The 18,425-nt window shown below is 40.9% G+C and overlaps 1 protein-coding gene across 3 annotated transcripts in view; it reads right to left on the reverse strand.

Moving 5' to 3' along the window:
* Positions 1 to 5,390: 5,390 nt before the first annotated feature.
* Positions 5,391 to 18,425, reverse strand: part of UVRAG (UV radiation resistance associated) — a 96,059-nt gene continuing 83,024 nt past the window's right edge. The window contains exon 14 of one of the 3 annotated variants that reach the window (XM_026074729.1): positions 5,391 to 7,655. In XM_026074729.1, the coding sequence (XP_025930514.1) occupies positions 6,953 to 7,655 (703 nt within the window). In that variant the 3' untranslated portion in view covers positions 5,391 to 6,952. The remainder of the gene's footprint in view (positions 7,656 to 18,425) is intronic. The other 2 variants (XM_026074731.1, XM_026074730.1) reach the window with 2 other exon arrangements.

Here is an 18,425-nt window from a genome sequence, read left to right on the forward strand (position 1 = left end):
GTGTCTTGGTCTGGCCTGGCGGTGCCATCTCCTTTGTGCAGACATGTGCTCTGTGCCGCAGAGCCATCGGCTGGCACCGCCTGCTGCTTGGCTTCCCACTCTCGCTTCCTTCAGCTTGCCTCCAGCTCAGCCCAGCTGGCTGCCTGCTTCTCCTTCGCTGCCGTCCCATGCTGGAGGTGCCTGTGTCTGCTCTGGCTGCTGGGCGTGGGGCTCGCAGGAGGAGGCACGGCCGAGGGCACGTGCTGCCGCCTTGCTGCCATGCTGCCCCTGAGCGGGTGCAGGCTTCTCTGTGCTGGGGCCCTGCACCTGCAGCCTTGATGACAGGGAGGGCTGGGAAGCTCCCGCTGGAAGCATCTGCCCTGCCTGCCCTCTCACTCCCAGCVCAGGAGCCTCTGAAGCCAGCACTGATCTTATGGCAGCTGCTGCTTCCCATCCTTGCAATTAAATCTGGCAAGGGATGTCAAGGACAACAAGAAGGGCTTCCTCCAATACATCAGGAGCAAAGGGAAGACTCAGGAAAATGTGGGCCCGCTGCTGAATGGGGTGCCCCGGGAGGCACCAGGCAAGGAGAAGCTGCTGCAGGCACATGAGAGTCTTAACTGAAAACAGAAGTCCTCAGTGTTGGCAACRTTCACAGCACCGCACTGGCCAGCTGGAGGGATCTTGCCTTCCCAGAGAAGCCAATGGAGACTGGTGAGCAGAACAGTTTGCTTGGGGCGCCTAAGGGGTAGAGCTAGGAGCAGAACCCAGGTACATACAGGAAACCTAACCATTGCACCACACCGCCTCGATCTACCACTTGCAATAATAACRGAGGAAGATTAAGAGAAAAACATCTCGATGGCTGCTGTTTCCTCTCCACCACACCACCCTGTTTTATCGGGGGAACTCCCTTCCCATGCCGCAGCCAAACACACTTGGCAAAAGCACAGCTAGTCAACCGACAGGTTTTCCATCTGCACCAATCGCACATCCAAGGTTAACAGCTTCTCATAGCTATGCAGCTTAATTAACTGATCTTATTATTATTACTATTTTGAAGATACAGGCATTTTTTTGCAAAGTTTCTATGCAGCTAGAAGCATTCTAGATCTGCAGATCTGTTCATACCCGCACTAACCCGCAGCACTTCTGAAGGAGGCGCCCATGAGGAGTCATCCATGATTTCAATTTAACATTTGAGATGCAACCACGCAACCGATCTGCAATCACTTTTAACAGCAGCATGAAAAAGACACCATAAAAGACCGTGGAGAAGACTGACTTAGCAGTTACCGTTTAGCTTGCCTTTCAAGCGACGCCACTGAAAGGCATTAGCTAACCTCAGTGACGTTTGCTGGAGTACTATCCCCCTCCCAGAAYGGAGCTGAAGGTCTTACAGGCTCTGCCTGCACCCTAGTTAACAGCATAGACCCCTTGCGACAGGGACCTTGCAGGAGCTGGTGGCCAGTCACTGCAGTCACACGCTTCCTTTGGCATCCACGGGCAGCACGTGCACCGCTGCTGGCAGGTGGACGCATGACGGAAAGCCAGAGTGCTACTGCCAAAGGGCCAAAAATCAATAATCAGAGCATGTGTTAGATTTATTCCCCACTTCGCCTTTCCCCAGCCAAGGAAATCACGTTTAGGTTTGCCTAAAGCAACAGTCTGAACRTGTTTCAGTTACAGTCGATAATCGATATGAGCGCTCAGCGTCAGGCTGAAGACCCCTGCTCCAAAACACCTCTCGTCTCCCCCCAGAAGCAGACTAGCTGCCCAGGCTTCACGGCAGAGCAACAACCAAGTTACCTTCTCCATCCGCTAATCGTCTCAGGAAAACATTTCCTCTGCGCAAGAGCAGAAAGTACCCGCTTTCGGTAGCTGGGGGAGGCAGTGCCACTTCGTACGGGTTACTCAAGACAGCTGAATGTTTCATGGACCTATGTCAATAGAAACTTTACAATACCTGACTATCGGAAGGTAATTTGTTCACCTTGGGGGTTTTTTGCTTTTCTTTTGTTGGGGGGGAGGGATTTTTTTGGGGGGAGGGATTTTTTGGGGTGAGGATTTTTTGGCGGGCAGCAGATTGGTTTTGTTTAACAAAGTGGAATAGAGAGATTTTCCTCCTGTTAAAACCCAGACAATCCAGACTGGAACGGACACTGCTGTTCCACAAGTCAGTCAAGGGAAAGACACCCAATTCAGAAATTCAAGTACAGTTTTTATCAAAACAAACAAACAAACAAAAAATCATTAAGCCCAGCTTAATGAAGTTAGATTGAAAGAGTCCAAGAGATTAAATTGCAAGCTGGTCAATGTAACACATACAGGACAAATTTCATCTCTAGCAGAGGTGACATCTGACAACCAATTACTTAGCAGGAAAAAAAAAGTTTCCATATTATTTCATGAAAAAAACTGCAAAATAATGCTGCATTTTTTGCTATATACCAAATAAGCTGATAGCAAAATAGYCATCAATTAAAAGAAATCTCTTACAATTACATGCAGTAGCTTATCTTATTAGAAGTTTGGCTTTTGGGGCAAATTATAGAATTTTCAATTGGGATTAAAAGAAGTCACTAGTAGCATTCATTAAGGTAAGACCTGACTTTTTCTTCTTCAAGGCTTTCAGCTTTGATGCAGGCATCCCTTCACACTTACTCAAAACACTGTTTTTATAAAGAAAAAGCCTCTGCAGTTTTCCCAAGGTGACGATCAGATGGATACTGTGGCAATTTTCCCAAAGCCGGGCAGTTTAGATTTGCTTCATCTCTTTCAGAAGCGCTCTCTGTACCCAATCTCTATGCCCAAAGGCACAGCGCTCCTTCAGGGAAGTTCACAGATCAAAACCCAAGTTAATCGAGTCGGGATGCGAGGTTTCCATGCACCAGCATGTGAAAGCAACTAGGCGCAGGATGGGAACTTGCATGCAAACAGCAGTTGCTCGCTACGGCCCAGAGATACCAACTAAACCAGACCAAAGCACAGCCCGTACGAACACTTCCCTCCTGAAAAGGGGCAAAACCCATAAGCCAAGAAGAAATACTTTCTTTGTCCCTTTGAAAGGTGATGAACTGAGCTGCAGAAAACGACTTGCTCTAGATCAACTGCRGGCAAGTCTTTTGAGCGGCACCTCCAGTTACGTTTCAATACAAAGCTTCTCCATTCACAGCTTATTATTCACTTTGAGATGCAGTTGTATTAAAGCTGTTCAACATTGCGAAACAGCTTAAAGTAAAACTTCTCTCCTGTATCTTCCCACTTCAGCTTTAGAGCAGTACAGTTGGTGTCTTGGCATCTCGCTCTCTGATGACAGACAGATTGGGTGGGAGAGAAGAAAGAAAAAAAAGCCAACACTTTTATTGATGAAGCCTGGAGAGGCCCTTTGGCTCTTCATATTGCGCTGCTTCCCACCAGCAACTCCCTGTGTTGTGCACAGCCTCCTCCTAAGCCTTGAGCAGTTGTCTCCTTTTCAACAGGAACATAAGGTTTTTAGGCAGCCATATGTTGCTTATTAGTTCAGATCGCATAAGGTGCTGGATGAGCAGCAATGCCTCCCTGACGAGGGGACATGGCATTCCCGCTATCCACAAAGTTTTGCAAATGCAGCTGCCTCCCAGCCACACGAGGCACCAGAGCTGTTTTTCCAGCTGCGGACCATCTTTTTGGAAGGAGAACGAAAAGCAACTGCAGTGCCATCTCGCGTGACATAGAAATTGGAGCCACGAAGGTGGTCTTCAAGTAAACACACTTGTCGGAATATTCACCACATTGGGATCACTTCAGGCTTGATGAGTTTTAAGCCACAGAGTTCAGGACCTTGGGGAGGACATTGCAGTCCAAATCGGGCTTGTAAGCAAAGCAACACAGATGGAACCATTAACAGAAGACACACAACTTCTGAGAGATACTAATCAGTTTTATTTTATAAATACAGATGAGCTTTCCCGCAATTACCAATGTAACTTTAATGTGTCATTTACTATGCTTTTTTTCTTTTCTTTTTTTTTTGCCTATTTTAAATACCTGGTCAAGCAAGGATAAGCCAATGCTGTCTTGCTTGCTATAAAAATATAGTGGGATATGATCTTCCAAAACTAATATTCTCAAAAATCTTAGGAATTCCTAGTGAGGGGAAAARATTGCAATGAAATGTTTTCTCCACTTGAAGACATTTGCAGACATTTAACAGTGTCACAGCTGTGCAGGAACCGAAGGGCTCCTGACAGTTTAAAGCACACTGTGATATATCATCTCACCTAAAAACTTACTATTTGTTTCCCTCCCACTAAGCTATTTTTACAAGGAAAAAAATATCACAAAAAAGCCACAAGAGATGGCTGCAATCTGTACAATTCCCCCCCACACCCTTCACAGCAAAAATAAGTTTGCCAATGCTTTAATTAGCCCTACTATGTTGTCCCCCTTCATACTTTCTTCTATATAGAAAGTCGTAAGAATGGAAAAGAAACCTGGGGACATTTTAAGGCCTACTAAAGATACATCCGTGAAAAGCCCATCAAGGAAGCTTTGCGAGACAAATGCAGAAATCGACAGTTGTGTTTGACACATTAGCAATTACAGGGCTCAAACAATAACAGCAACACAACATTAGGGAAGAAAACCAGACTTCATTTGGCTGTGTGCAACCTGAGAAAATGTGCAACTAATGAAAAAATTTGAAGTTCTGCTGATGTTCTGTGAACCTAATCTCATGGGTTGCTTAATTGCACTGAGATGCTCTGTGTTTGTCTAAGGAACATAGCRACTCCACAGCTACTCTTTGGGTTGGTTTGAAAAGTCACCACCACACACAAGCTAATGCCTCTTCTTTATAAAGGACAATTAGCGTGCATAAAAACAGAAGTTTTGTGCTGTTTTGAGCGTGCCAGATTCCACTCTTCCATGAGCACAACTGACTCAATGTTTTTGGACTGTGTCTGGAATTATATTGGATCCTCATTATTCTCTGCTATCAGAGGACAAAGTCACAGGACAGAGTATCTTATTTCTACGCCCATTTCATCAGTAAGTGCTGTGCTTGCTTCGGGTATTCGTTTTTGGCTCTCAACATGCCAGTGAGAGAATTAATGAAAATTTCCCACCTGTCTTTTCTCAAGAATGATGCCAGTGCTTTGAGCTGCTGCACCATTTCCTTAGGGAAGTTTTTCATGAGGTGGGAACAGAAACGTTTATTCTAGGGAAGAAGAGATTTCAGTTCCATAAAGTACTCAAGAACATGTCTAACTTCACATCCAAGTTTGCAACTGGAATCATGTTCAGTGTCTTACAGAGCTGGGGCCTCTACTTCTGACTGCTTCCGTCTAGTACATCTTATTGAGACAGACCAAAAAGAATGAATCACTGTAGAAAGGCTCAATCCAATAACTCAACTGTAGACACAACCGTTAAAAGCTAAAGAGAAGAAATGTGAATATATTTTCAGTACAATCATTAAGGTGTTACCTGGAAAACACATATTCTAAAACAGTGCTATTATGTATATCGGTTTTCACACACACATCTTGCTTTGACAACGGAGAGTTGAGATTATACATATCCACATTTTAAAAAGTTAATTTAGGCTAAGCCTTATGGTGAAGCTAGGAAACAGCCTAGGTCACTGGTTCAAGAGAAAGCATAGACCAGGGAGGAAAAAAAAAAAAAGTCAGGCATGATGAAGTGTTTTTTATTCTGCTATATATTTTTATATTTGAGAGCTCACAACYGAGCCCAGATTCTTGGGTATACAATATAGAAAGCAAGAGCAATGAAATCCAAACTCAAACAAATACCAGGAATCGCAAAGCGGGCTGCAAATTGCTTTCCCATTAGTGCAGCTGAACACGTGCCAGTGGTAACCTACCTAAAAACCAAACTGCATCTCTAGCAAACTGCTGAAAGTTTCTTCCTTTAAAGTACAGATGGTACTGTTAAAAGGATATTAATTTAGATGAATAATACTAAGTGCCTCCTTTCTACAGAGGGTGGAGTGATTCAACAAGTTCACCTAATTCCAGAGYGCTGACTGCATTTTAAGTCTGGATTTTTATGAACGTGTCTGAAATGCCTCACAGCGCATTGCCTAAGACACCTTGGAACGTGGCAGGTGAACCCCACTTACGTAGTGCATTTGTTAGGCCTCCGCTGATTAGGCTGGAAATACTGTACCTAAGTGTGGAATGGTCAGGCTGAGATTTTTTTTTTTTTTTTTTTTTAAATAAGAAACACTAGAGATGATTTAGTCCTCAAGACCGCTACTTGAAAAGTGTCCACTGGTAGGAACTGTGAGTACAGAGGAAAGGAGGAAAAAGGAAACTGTCTGATTAATCAGGTGCAAAGGAACTGGAGATAACATACAGGTGCTCGTTCTCTGGCAAGTTTACACCACCAACTGAAGACCCATCAGTGCAAACTAGAACTTCAAAGACTACAGAGCACAGCCAAGAGAAAGCTGCTCAATTATAGCAAATTCATGGTATTTCTGTAACACTGACTACATTGCTCAAAAAAACACAGGAGTACATGGGAGAAAGTAAAGAGGTGTCTGCTGGTCTTACCGTAAATGTATTTTTAAATTAACTTCTTTTTTCTTCTGAAAAGATTAAAATAAACTTTAACTCTAAATAATAATTAAGTAAACAAATATTCATAGAAGGGCCTGATCAGCACTAGAAGTTCTTTTCAGGAAAGCATTTAAAAACGGACTCCAATACCAAAAAGAAAACCCAACAGATTATAAATACCAGACATAAGAGGACTGGAAGCAGAATCAAGATTTACCTGGGCTGTGAATATACCATGATCCTGTGTTATCGTGCTCAGTTACAAGTCCATTTGTCTAACACCATAGGAATAGCTTTATCTCTTTTTTTTTTTCATAATTAATATAAAGAATAAGTGCAATTTTATCTCTATTCCAGATCACTGATTTCACCTCAATGTCTGCTACCAAAATCCCTGTCCAAGCTCATTTGTCCGAACTTTTTCGCGGCCTGCGGAAACTGGACATGTTTTCGTTCAGTGCATAGATCCTTCGAGAGAACTCCTCAAACTCCCCTAGGACTTGTTCGTCACATTCTACTGCCACGGCGTGCTCCACCGGGATGGAGTTAAAGTCTTCGAGCTGGTCTCCCGTGCTGAATCCCGTGGCTTCCATCCCAATGATCTCCTCGGCTTGCTCCACAGTGCAGCAAAGAACAGGGCCAACCGAGGGCCGGTACTCGCAGGGCTGCTCATTGCTTGCCATGCCAGAACACTCACCAGGCAGAAGCGCCCCATTTATTGCACTAGTATGTCCCAGGAAAGACTCCTGACGGTCTTGGGTATTGTTTAGGCTCCCGTTTTCTCCGTTTAAACTTCTGCATAAATCCCCTCCTTTCTTGATATTTTCTTTTGAGGAGTCCATAGAGGTATCTAAGGAAGAAGATATTGATCCAGGTTTTTTATCTAACTCTCCTACACAGGCTGCAACGGCAACAGGCTGTGTTAAAGCAGAGTTGTAGCTAGGAGGAGGAGTTTTGTACTGTAGTCTTTCATTCCCTGTGCTGGCTCGTTTTCGGAGTCCTTTATCTGGAGAAGGAAGCCCACCGGAAAAGCCAATATCCAATCTGCCGAAGCTAGAGCTCTGTCTCTTTGGAACTGGAATTGCACTGGATATATGGTGTCGATCACTATAAAAAAAGGAAAAGGATAAACCGCAGCTGTTGGGCATGTTCACAAGCAATACAGATGTTCAACCAAACACTGAAGCAATTATTTTATCACAACTCGGAGCTCCATTTGGCCAACCACTTGTATCCTAAAGTGCTAAAACCTCAAATGTGTTTAGTGCCATATGAACTACAGAAGACACCCCAGAGGACAACTTTACTGAAAACCCCTAAGATCATGTAGGGGACATTTACAGAACTCCATGGTTTGAAGAGTCAATCACCCAAGAAACCACTGCATTATGTTAATTCATACTGTTAACACCATTTTATAGGACCAAGCTGTACTTTATGAATTATTACTGTTGACCATATATTTATGTATTTATGGCCTGTACTGGGCCATCATAAACTCTTCAAAGAGTTAGTAATAATGGCTGAATCCTCCAAGAGCAAGTTCTTCCAGCAGTGGACTTTCCCTGACAGCTGCACAAAGGAGAAAAGCCACATTAATTTTGCTATTTGCAGAGGATTATTTTTGCCAAAACTTTTGCTTTTCTATGCCAATGGTTCCAAAGGTTTTTGGACAAATGTCAACCTCAGTTTCTTGTGGAACGTGAACTAATCAAGCTTAATTTACAAGTTCAATTTTACTACTTAATATAGTTCCACAGACCACTTACACTGTCTCACAGTCTATAATTTGGAATATCCGCTTTACGTCATCTGGGGTGTGTTATGTGACTTTTCCCCTCATAGGCTTAATCCTTACCCAAATATAACCACCATAGTATATGCAAATAGTATGTGGTACATTAACTTAGGTAACCAGTTCATTTTACTTCCAATTAAAAAAAAAAAAAAAACACACAGCTATTACCAAACTCCTGAATACATCACTCCAAGATTGAGTTGCTGTCAGTATGAGTCTCCTTCACTAGCTTCATTTGAAAGAAACACTCCCCTTTTTACTCAAGGCCTGATACATTTTGGGATCTGTCTTGCAGGGAAAAATTTTGGAATACCAGTTCTGAGTAGCCCCTAGCGTGGGTCCTTTTCCACCCTAACTTTTTTTCTTTTTTTGTGCTCCCCTTTGTAAAATAGGATAAACTATATTGCAAAAAGTCCCTTTGTGCAAAATAAGCATCCCCACGGGAGGGCGTGTGGAGTACTACTGAGCTTTAACATCCTCTCCCATATTACTTCCTCCCAGCCTCATCCTTTACACACATACAGTGTACAGAGTTTCTTCTCTCCTATAACAACCCCAAATTACCTTAAGGAAAAGCTGCTTTTCAGAATCTGTTCAGAATTCAGTTGAGGACAGTGAGGTAGAGATACGTGTGCCGTATACAGAGCTGGCAGCAAAAACATCACCACCTTTTTCTTAGATTTCAACTGCAGTTTCAGACCTTTTTAGCGCAACCTTTGTCTGCATAACATTTCATAGCTCTGTTTGCAAAGGTTTGGAGCATTCTTAATGGAGGTGACAAGACAAAGCAGTACGTGCCACAGATGCTCATAAACGTTGTACAAGCAGTCTTGGAAATTAGCCCTCAGTAGCTTAAGAGACCTTTATATATGACTTCTGAATATTTTAACCAACTGCTACATAGTCAACTTATTTTTTAAAATGATGTAATATGATTAACAGAAAAACCTGAGTCAGGACACTTGCAAACTTTAATCAGACAACACGCACAGCAGACATATATACTGGGGATGGTCTGTTTTGCCCTTCCCTTCCCTCTGGCTTAATTCTTTCAGCCTTGCTTCAGCCATTCTCATATAGACTCCTTTTCAAACTCAAAAGCCATATATTGTCATCCCTTTCCAGTTCCCCAAACTGATTCCAACATTAACATCCCTGCAAAAATAATGAAATCATTCTTCATGGTTTCTATCAAGATGTCAGGGATGAGTCAAATGTGAATTCATTCCTGCTGAACTGGAACCCAGGAGGACTGCAAATTCCCCCACTTAAAATAAGAAAAGCAAGATTAGCACAGATAGAATAATACAAGATGTACATTTAAAAAAAGATAAATATTCTGAGCTTTTTTGTTTATTTTGTTTTAAAGGTACAACAGGTCACAGATGCATCTACGCATCATGATAATTGTTCTGTAGACAATTCAGATCTGGATTCACCAAAGCACCTCAGCAGTGCTGGTCAGAAGAGTCTAAAAGCTAGGTGCAGGAATTATGGTACAAGAGACATTCTTTGCAGAATGAGGAAAGAGTTTGGTACCTAAACATCAAATCCACAACAGTCAGTATACTAATAAGGGTTTCCTATTACCTAATCTAGGGACAATGACAAAAAGGGGTTGTGGCAAATTCTGCCTTTTCTCTGGATTTTAATCAGCCATCCACAGACCTGAGAGAGGCATTTAAGAGATTAAAATGTAATCCAGGAATTGGATTACACAGGGATATCTAGTCTTTGAAAGAATATTCTAACGATATGATAAAAGCTCTTACCTGGATTGTAAGCAGTCAGAAAAGGGTCTAGACAAGTCACACAACAGAGAGTGGCCAAAACACCAGCCTACAGACACGTTTGGAATGAGTCTTCCTGTTGAATATACCAACTTGTAGCAAAAAATACAAGATTTCAGAAGAATAAGAGCTATCTCAGATGAGGAGGATGCTCAGGAAAAGGAGAGCAGGAAGCAATCTTAAATTTGTTCCTAGCTCCTGAAGCTGCAAAGTCACACTAACTAACATGCAAAATATAAGTCGCCCTTGGAGAGATCAAAACCCAGGCAAAACTCTTCACCATCTGAATGATAATACCTGCCATTTTTATTTGTTGCACTGGACTGTGCTTTTGACATGCTTAAATTTCAATCTCTTAGATCAGACTCTTTGGAGGATTAAGACATCAGGATGGCACCAGACTGCCTAATCAGCAGTCAAGCTAATTTAGGCACAACGGCAACTTTTCTATGAAGGTGGAGCAGCAGCTTAAGTGCCCGAGTAAACCAATGTGAAAACGGTGTCTAATTAGCTCAAGAGAAGCAGCCTTACAAATTGTTCCAGTGGGCATGTAAATTTAAGTTCTTCCTAAAGGGAAACATATATGCCTAAATTCCTTTGCAAGCCTTGGCCTTTCAGGCTAAGGAGTGAGAAATTAATTAGTTTGCAGAACCAGGAGTGTTTTTGAAAAGCTTGTTATGACAAGGCTATTCAAGCTAACACGTTATGTATGACTGAACAATACCTCTTTAGTCCAGGAGCCAAAAAAAAATCTTCCCTTAGTAAGTTGAATTGGCAGAATAATCTATACTAAGTGATCCAACAGGCTAAAGATAGCAGCAATACAAAGCTCATCTCCCCCATATACGAAATAACTTCCCAGTTCTTTAAAATAGAGTATATAAGGGCTGCCCCAAAGGGCAATATAGGAGGAGTCATCTTCATTTATCATGCATGCATTCAAACTAATGAATTTAAGCAAAAGCACTTGCAGCCAGGCTCCTTAAGCTTCATATAATTAAATGTACCTTACCTAAGGCTGCAAGATCAGGCTTTAAGCTATAGGAGATATGTAAGCAGATTTCTGAAATCATCTATTGCAGCCAATAAACATGAATAGGATTAGGTTTAGTTTCAGTCATGAATAAATATGGAGATGATAACCCAATGCTGAGAAATCAGGAATGAAGTCAACAGAATGGCTTGACTGCTTATCAAATATTAGCTAAGGCATTTAGATACAAATAGATACGCATCTAGGATGTTGGACATCAGCCTAACAGGTCATTGCCTCGACCCCTTCTACAGCCATCGGGGAGAGACGGTGCCTGCAGAAGGGTGGGTAACACCATATGGACAGCTGTTCATGGTCAGYGGGACAGTCACCCTCTCAAGATGTCTCTTCTTGAGCACAAGGGCAACCTAGGCAACTAGTTTAGGCTGGATGACGAAYGTTTAGAAGGCAACATGACATAAGATGAAAAGCACTCTGGGTGCTTTCTAAGCAGAACACTGATCACTACTGCAGGCCAGCAAGATGAAAACAGAACGTGTCTAGCTACAATGGATTAGGCAGTTAAGTCAAGGGCTCTTTTCCTGGTCCCTCACCTCCCTGGAGGTGTCAATGAGAAATAAAAATTAAACTTTTGGTTAAGAGGTAACATATACAGAGAAATAGTGTTCAAAAATACTAGGCTGCTATTAATTTTCCATGAAAACAAGCAACTGACAGAGGGTCTCTGTTCTATTAGTGTTTTCCCCGGAAAAGGCTATATTGTTACCAGAACTCATAGCACTGCATCAAGGCAAACTCTAGAGAAAGACATGCTTTATTAGCCTCATGGCTCATGGAATTAACAAAAAAAAAAAAAAAAAAAGCATGTCACACTAGAAAACTAACATCCGATTGCCTAGAAGCTTTAGAAGCTGCAAGGTATCCTCAATAGTGAAAAAAAGTTTGGCTTGCTCCATTCCAAGGTACAACCTTGACCTGAATTACCAAGGGTGAGCTGGTTCAGCTTCTAGCTGCAATTACTTGGTCAGTCTTCTGAGATACCAAACAGATGCGGACACATGTCCAAAAGGAACAGCCTGTGACTAGTGGAGTATAAAAAAGACCTGATGAACGGTCATCAGGCCATAAAGGCTTTTAGTCATCAAGTTGGATTGGACTAGAGCTAGTTACGTACAGGAGTAAACTGAATTGCTATTAGGAAGCAGGATTTCCAAATTAAAAAAAAAAATTGAAGAGAACCTCAGATTTATTGGACATTATGGATAAGAAAATTACATCAATCTCACTGTTTCAGTTGCATCCAAATCTCAAAAGCCAATTCATAAAYAGTCCAACTTTGGTTCTAAGTTTTACTGGCAGCACAACTGCAATGCAGCTATCTATAGCACCTTGGCAGTTTTCTCCTAAAATTATTCATTGTTCGCTAGTCAATAACTAGTCTGTTTGGGTAGTCTTAACCTGAAGCGCAAGACAAACTCTACATGGTAAATATGAGAGTTTAGAAAGTGATTGAAATATGATGCATAAATATTTCTAAAGCTATTTTCCTAGTGAAGAGATTCCAGTTGTAATCTGTTTGCAGTTTTAATAAGTTTCTTCAGTCGGATTCACTTGTGATTATTTAATCTCCCTGCAAGGGGCTCACAGAAACTGTAAAGCAGTATGAAAGACAGAATACAATTCACAGGCTCAAATATGTATCTTTTCCTCCCCACAAAATGTTTCCTCTGAGGAACATTACTGGATCACAGCTGGTCAAAATACTAAATCTTGATTGTCTGGCCAAAAGCCAAAATCCACAACGACAGCTCTTTGGTATGAGAATACTTTAAAAAAATAACTTAAACACCATTTGATCTTTTTTGTTGCAAACTATGACCTCATGGCAGTAAGAACGCTAAATGAAGGTGTTTAAGTTGGTTTATAGCCATCTGAAATGTTTGAAGCTCCAAGCACAGCTCTGAGCCAATATCATGTCAACTGTGCTAAAAAGCAATAATAGTTTCTCACCTTCTTAGAAATTACTGGTTAAATAACGCACAATAGTGACATGGCTGCAAAAAGAGGCTGCCAGGATGAAGTTAAGGTGAAATTGTGCCTTTTGGCAGCTAAAAATTCTGACGTGCACTTTAAAAAAAGTCTTCATAAATTATGCTACTAGAGTTTAATTCAAAGATTAAGTATATGAAGCAAGAAATACCTTAGAAACAAATTTAACAATTAAGCTGGGCATGCAAGTATTTTGGGGTAGAGCTTTTAAATGAGGGCTCAAAATGAGATCCTCCTACTATAGACAAGAACTTTAAAGGAGTATCTCATATTTGTCAGCATTAGATAAACCTACTACCTAATCTATTCATTCAAAAACCTCCCTCTGTGTGCTCTTTACCTACTATTAGTAATCACAAATACTATCCCTCAGAAATTACACAGAATAAATGCAATTAAACTGAAGACCAGGAGAGAAATTGAAACAACCTTCATTTGATTTAATGCAAGCATGACCCAAAGAGCATATTCAGATATTTGTCACAAATGAGGCAAAAAAGAATATAAAACAAATGTTCATGTACAAGATGTCCAGTCTAAATATAAGCAACGTTTAGGTCTCTTTTAAAAAAGTTCAAATAAACTGCATACCCATGAGAAAGAATTTAAAAGAAAAGCTATGCACGGCTTTTTGCATGAGCAAAAGCTAATCTTAAAAATGAGCTGCTTTTCTGGAAGCCAGTGAGACTCCAAGACTAAAAAAAATGGAAACAAAATTATTCCCAAAAGGAAACAGAAGAGATTTGGGGGACCACAACTAGAATAGTCTAATCAACAACAACTTTGACTCATCACCTTTCACCTTAAGAAAAGAAGTCAACATCCAGCCTTGATATCAGAAGAGTTAAGTTTTCGCAGTTCTGTAGCTTCCATAACACTGTCCACAGGAACCAATAGAGCTATCTTGATTTTGTCTGCGTATAGTACAAATAACATTTTGCAGTAGGAGGAAGGGGGAAGAAAAGTAAACTCAGCAGAATATAGGTGCCAGGAGAGATATGAAGAGGGAAGCAGAGCTTGTAGACCTGCAAGCTTGATGCAATAAATCATACATGTTGCGATGTGAAAACACATATTAATCATTTAAGTGTCAGGCCTGAGAAACCAAAACAACACAAATCTCACCAGGCAGAGGGATTCAGCCACAACGTAATTAAACCTTGATGCAAAGACACTGAATTCTGCAGACCTACAACAGGGCCAAAGGTTGCCTCAGAGCTACAGGCAGAACAACAGAATTCATGAAAGCCTTAAGTCCTAGTAGATACTTTAAGGACTACCACCAAATTTGTTCTGATGGAAATGTGAAAAAGGGGGCTCTTCTGTGGAAGTAAGACTTTTTATCTTAAGGAGTAAAGAACGTATTTTGTTTTGAATCTGAACTGATGCTTAGAGATAAAAAAGATTAACAAATAAATAAGGATTTAAGTTACCCTCAGTATCTAGGGGGTTCGATTCAGTTCCAGACTGCAGAGAAATGCAGATAACTCTACAAAAGCAACATGTGAAGAGTATGCATGGGCCAGGAAGGAGTTCAGGTGATAAAGACATCGAGTCAGTGTCATTTCTGAAGGTTTCCCTCAGGTTCTTCCTTAAGCAGACCCACACAGAAATAAGGACAGCTTGCCCAACAACGGACCCATAAAAACACAGGACCTTCTTTGGCCTAAGGAGTCTACAGGCACAGAAAAAAGGCTTTAAACAAGGTGTCCAACATTTACAGCATACCTATAGCATGTAGTGGATTGTAAATTGTTTGGTTAAAAAGCAGCACAGATCTGACCTATTAAGTCAGGGCTCTAATATTTTTATTTATTTTTTTTATGAAAGGGACAAACTGATCTCTAGTCAGGAGGCCTCACATCATTTGTTTCAGATTGGCACAATTCAACAAGCAAAGCAAAATCAATGCAAGCCCTTTTAGCACAACTGGAGTGCACCGATACACGGGGTACTAACGCAGCCATTTATAACCCATTTACACTTACATTTACCCATACATGTGTAAGTGGGTTATAAATACAGGGGGATGCAACATGTGCATTAAGTCTCAGCATAGTGTTTCTACAAGCAATGAAGAGTCAGTTGTGCATTAAAGCTTTCGGATTAAATCACCAGGTATAAGTTGACTTTATAAGACAACATTTTTTTAAATAGGTATTTAAGCATGAACTTGACTTTTAATGAGAATAAACAGGCTTTTGTTTGAGGAAATTATTTTGCACTCTCTCAAGTCCATAAGCAACACCTTGTAAGGAYAAAAGGCCACATTTTCAAATCATAACACCGCCATGCACAGAGATCACAGCTCCTCAAAAGCATTTTCCTTTATTTCAAAGAACAGATATGTTTCTGCAAAACAATCCTGTTCAAAGAAAAACCAAGGACAGCATAAATGTTGATGTTTACCAGTTTAACTCTGACTTGAGAGAACCTAACTTCAGCAAGACCCATCCAGAGTGCTGATAAAGGAAGATGAAGAACAGCAAATGAACAACAAAATACAARCCAGGCAGTGCAAGTGAATATGTAAATAAGAAAAACCCATCCCTACCTCAAATGCTCTTGCTCTCATCCTGCAAACAAAGGATATCCTGGAAATACTTTGCTGACTATGGTCTGTAGCAAAGGGTATCAGATTACTCACCTGCTATATCCTGAAAAAGGCAAAATTCCTTCAAATCTTCATTTTAACAGCTGGTGGCTTTTATACTTACTTAAATATATGTAATCAGATATTATCCGCAAGACAGTGGGCATCTGTACTCCACTACATCTGCGCCCAACTGCAATGCCCCATTATGAAAGTCTAGTCAATCTTAACCTTGAGCTAGACTCCCTGTAAAGGCTCATTTCCATTTATATTATTAGGAAGTACTAAGAAACTAAGAAACTCTTTTTTTTTTTTTAAAGGCTAATGATTCTAAACAAAGTTAAAAATGAACAACTACCCATGCAAGTCCTGGAGGTGAGAAGGAAATGAGGTGTAGATATTGGGGTGGGGTTGGGACGGGGAATGCGATACTCCCAGAGAACTGAGCCTAGTATTCCTATATGTTCTGAACTATTGCCCAGCCAAAAGCGTGTTTTGTCTTGCTAATGAGTGTATATCATCTATGGTGGGGGGGAAAAAGGCTGTAGGAAGCCAAAATCTCTATGGCCTAGCTAAAACTTCCATTATCAGTACTTCAAAGTTAGCGTGCGCCAGAAGGCAGAACAGATACCTACACTCTGAAAGCGATTCCCACGTAACAAATCCCAGAGTCGCCCATCTCTGCAACCCAATCTTACTCAAGGCTGAAAGAGATACCCACCACCTGCACCCCYCCCACTCTACTGATAAGTACACAAGTGTTACAGAAGAAGCTATGATGCATTTCCACTACAGTTTAAGTATTTTGGCCCTTCCCCAATGCACAGATAGGCCATTTTCAGATTTGCTTACAGGACCGCACATTTAGGAATCGCTTACCCAGTGCTGGTAGGGGGGAAAAAGAAAGGGGAGGGGGGGGAAATCTTCTCAGTGGTGGTTAAAGTTACTGATGGTAGAAGGCTACACAAGGGACTGAGCTTCCTTTTCTCAGGAACTATTTACTTCCAGTGTTTTGTTGGTTCAGTTGAATTTCCATCAGGCAACATTAGTTAGTCAGGGATGGTATTTTTTCTACTCCTGTATTTGTTTTCCTATGTCAAGACTTTTTCAAATCACACCAAGCACTTTGGAAACTAGCTTAGTTCACTTGGATCAGCATTTCAAYGCAAGGAATGAAGGATAATACAAAGGCAAAGAGTGACCTTCTTTCACATAGAAAGAAGGGCTGGAAAAAGTTATGACACAACTATGTCCCATAGGATTTTAGTTGCTGTTACCCACTGCAGTAGAATTTTTGGCCCGAAGGTCCAATATATTGAGCTGTGCTACTCTGAGGCACTAACCGTGTTTGAAGCCCGCTCTTATAATTTAACTGGAGCAGCAATAAAATGCTTGTTTTGTGCATAAAAGCATATGTGATCACACACACTGTTTCAGAACTGTTCTCCTTCTCACAATCTATATTGCAGGGGAAAAAAAAAGAGATGTTTTTAGAGCTTAGTGACATTTTAGGAGCCTACTAAAATCAAACAATATAGTAATAGGAACCTTTCTGGAAAAGTAAGGTCCTTTAAAGTTCTAGAAAGCTGTATATCAGCAGAGCTTGGACAYAGTTTTAGGCTGAGAAGATTTTTCACATAATACTTAAAGCAGTATAACTTTCTGCATGAATTTAAGACATGTATTCCCATCACCAAAAAAGTCTACCTCATTATATACTGTGTCTCTATTCTTGTCATGCAGAGCATGACAAGAGAATAGCTTGCGTTACACTTCTAATAGAGATTTTGCTACTTCTATTTGTTTAACRTGGAAGGAATTCAGATATTATATGAATAGCACTGGAAAGCTAATAACCAGACTGTTAAAAAGAAGAGTCAGTACCATAGTATTTAGTGTCATTTCACATCAGATTTAAAAATAAGCTTCAATTAATTTTGAGTCTGCTAAATGCCATATAGCAGTTCCAAAATATGAAGGTTTGGCTATTGGTGCTTAGTATTTTGCTATCCTATTAGGAACAACTGGTTTTCTTTAGAAGGACTGGAAGTTTCCCTCCACTCCCACTCAGCATAATATGTGCCAAAAGAGAAATTATTTCTCAGATCAGCTGGAGCACTGAGGGAGTCCATGTCTATCAACAGCACCACCGAGTAATCTGTCAGCAAAGTTTGGTGAGGTTACCTAACCACCTGGACGATATTTTAAACACCCTGGAGTATTCAGGGCATCTGCACAGGGCCAGATACTACACAGGGACCACACAAATCATGTGCAACTTTGGAGCAGCAACCAATTAAAGTAGGGTTCCTAAAAATGGCACAGTACATATGTTTGGGTGGGTTCAGGTGCTCTAAAAAATGAAGATGAGAACACAGGGCAAAATAATTGCTTAACATAAGAGGCTGCACGAGTGTGCATAACTCAAATACTATATATAAGAAAAAGATAAGTAGCCTCTAATACACACAGAAATACACTTGTTAAACCCACTGAGATTAATTTTAGTAAGYATGGAGACTATTCATTAAGGAAAATTGGTCAAGCATCATGCTCAAACAGCTTCTGCAAAAGCCGCCTACACTAACTTCAGTCTTGTAACTCAGAAGCCAGTCTAATTTGATTTTCTATGGACAGTGGAGAGGGATTCTGC

Source organism: Apteryx rowi, unplaced genomic scaffold, assembly GCF_003343035.1.
Source record: "Apteryx rowi isolate R43461 unplaced genomic scaffold, aptRow1 scaffold_399, whole genome shotgun sequence".
Classification (NCBI taxonomy): Eukaryota; Metazoa; Chordata; class Aves; order Apterygiformes; family Apterygidae; genus Apteryx; species Apteryx rowi.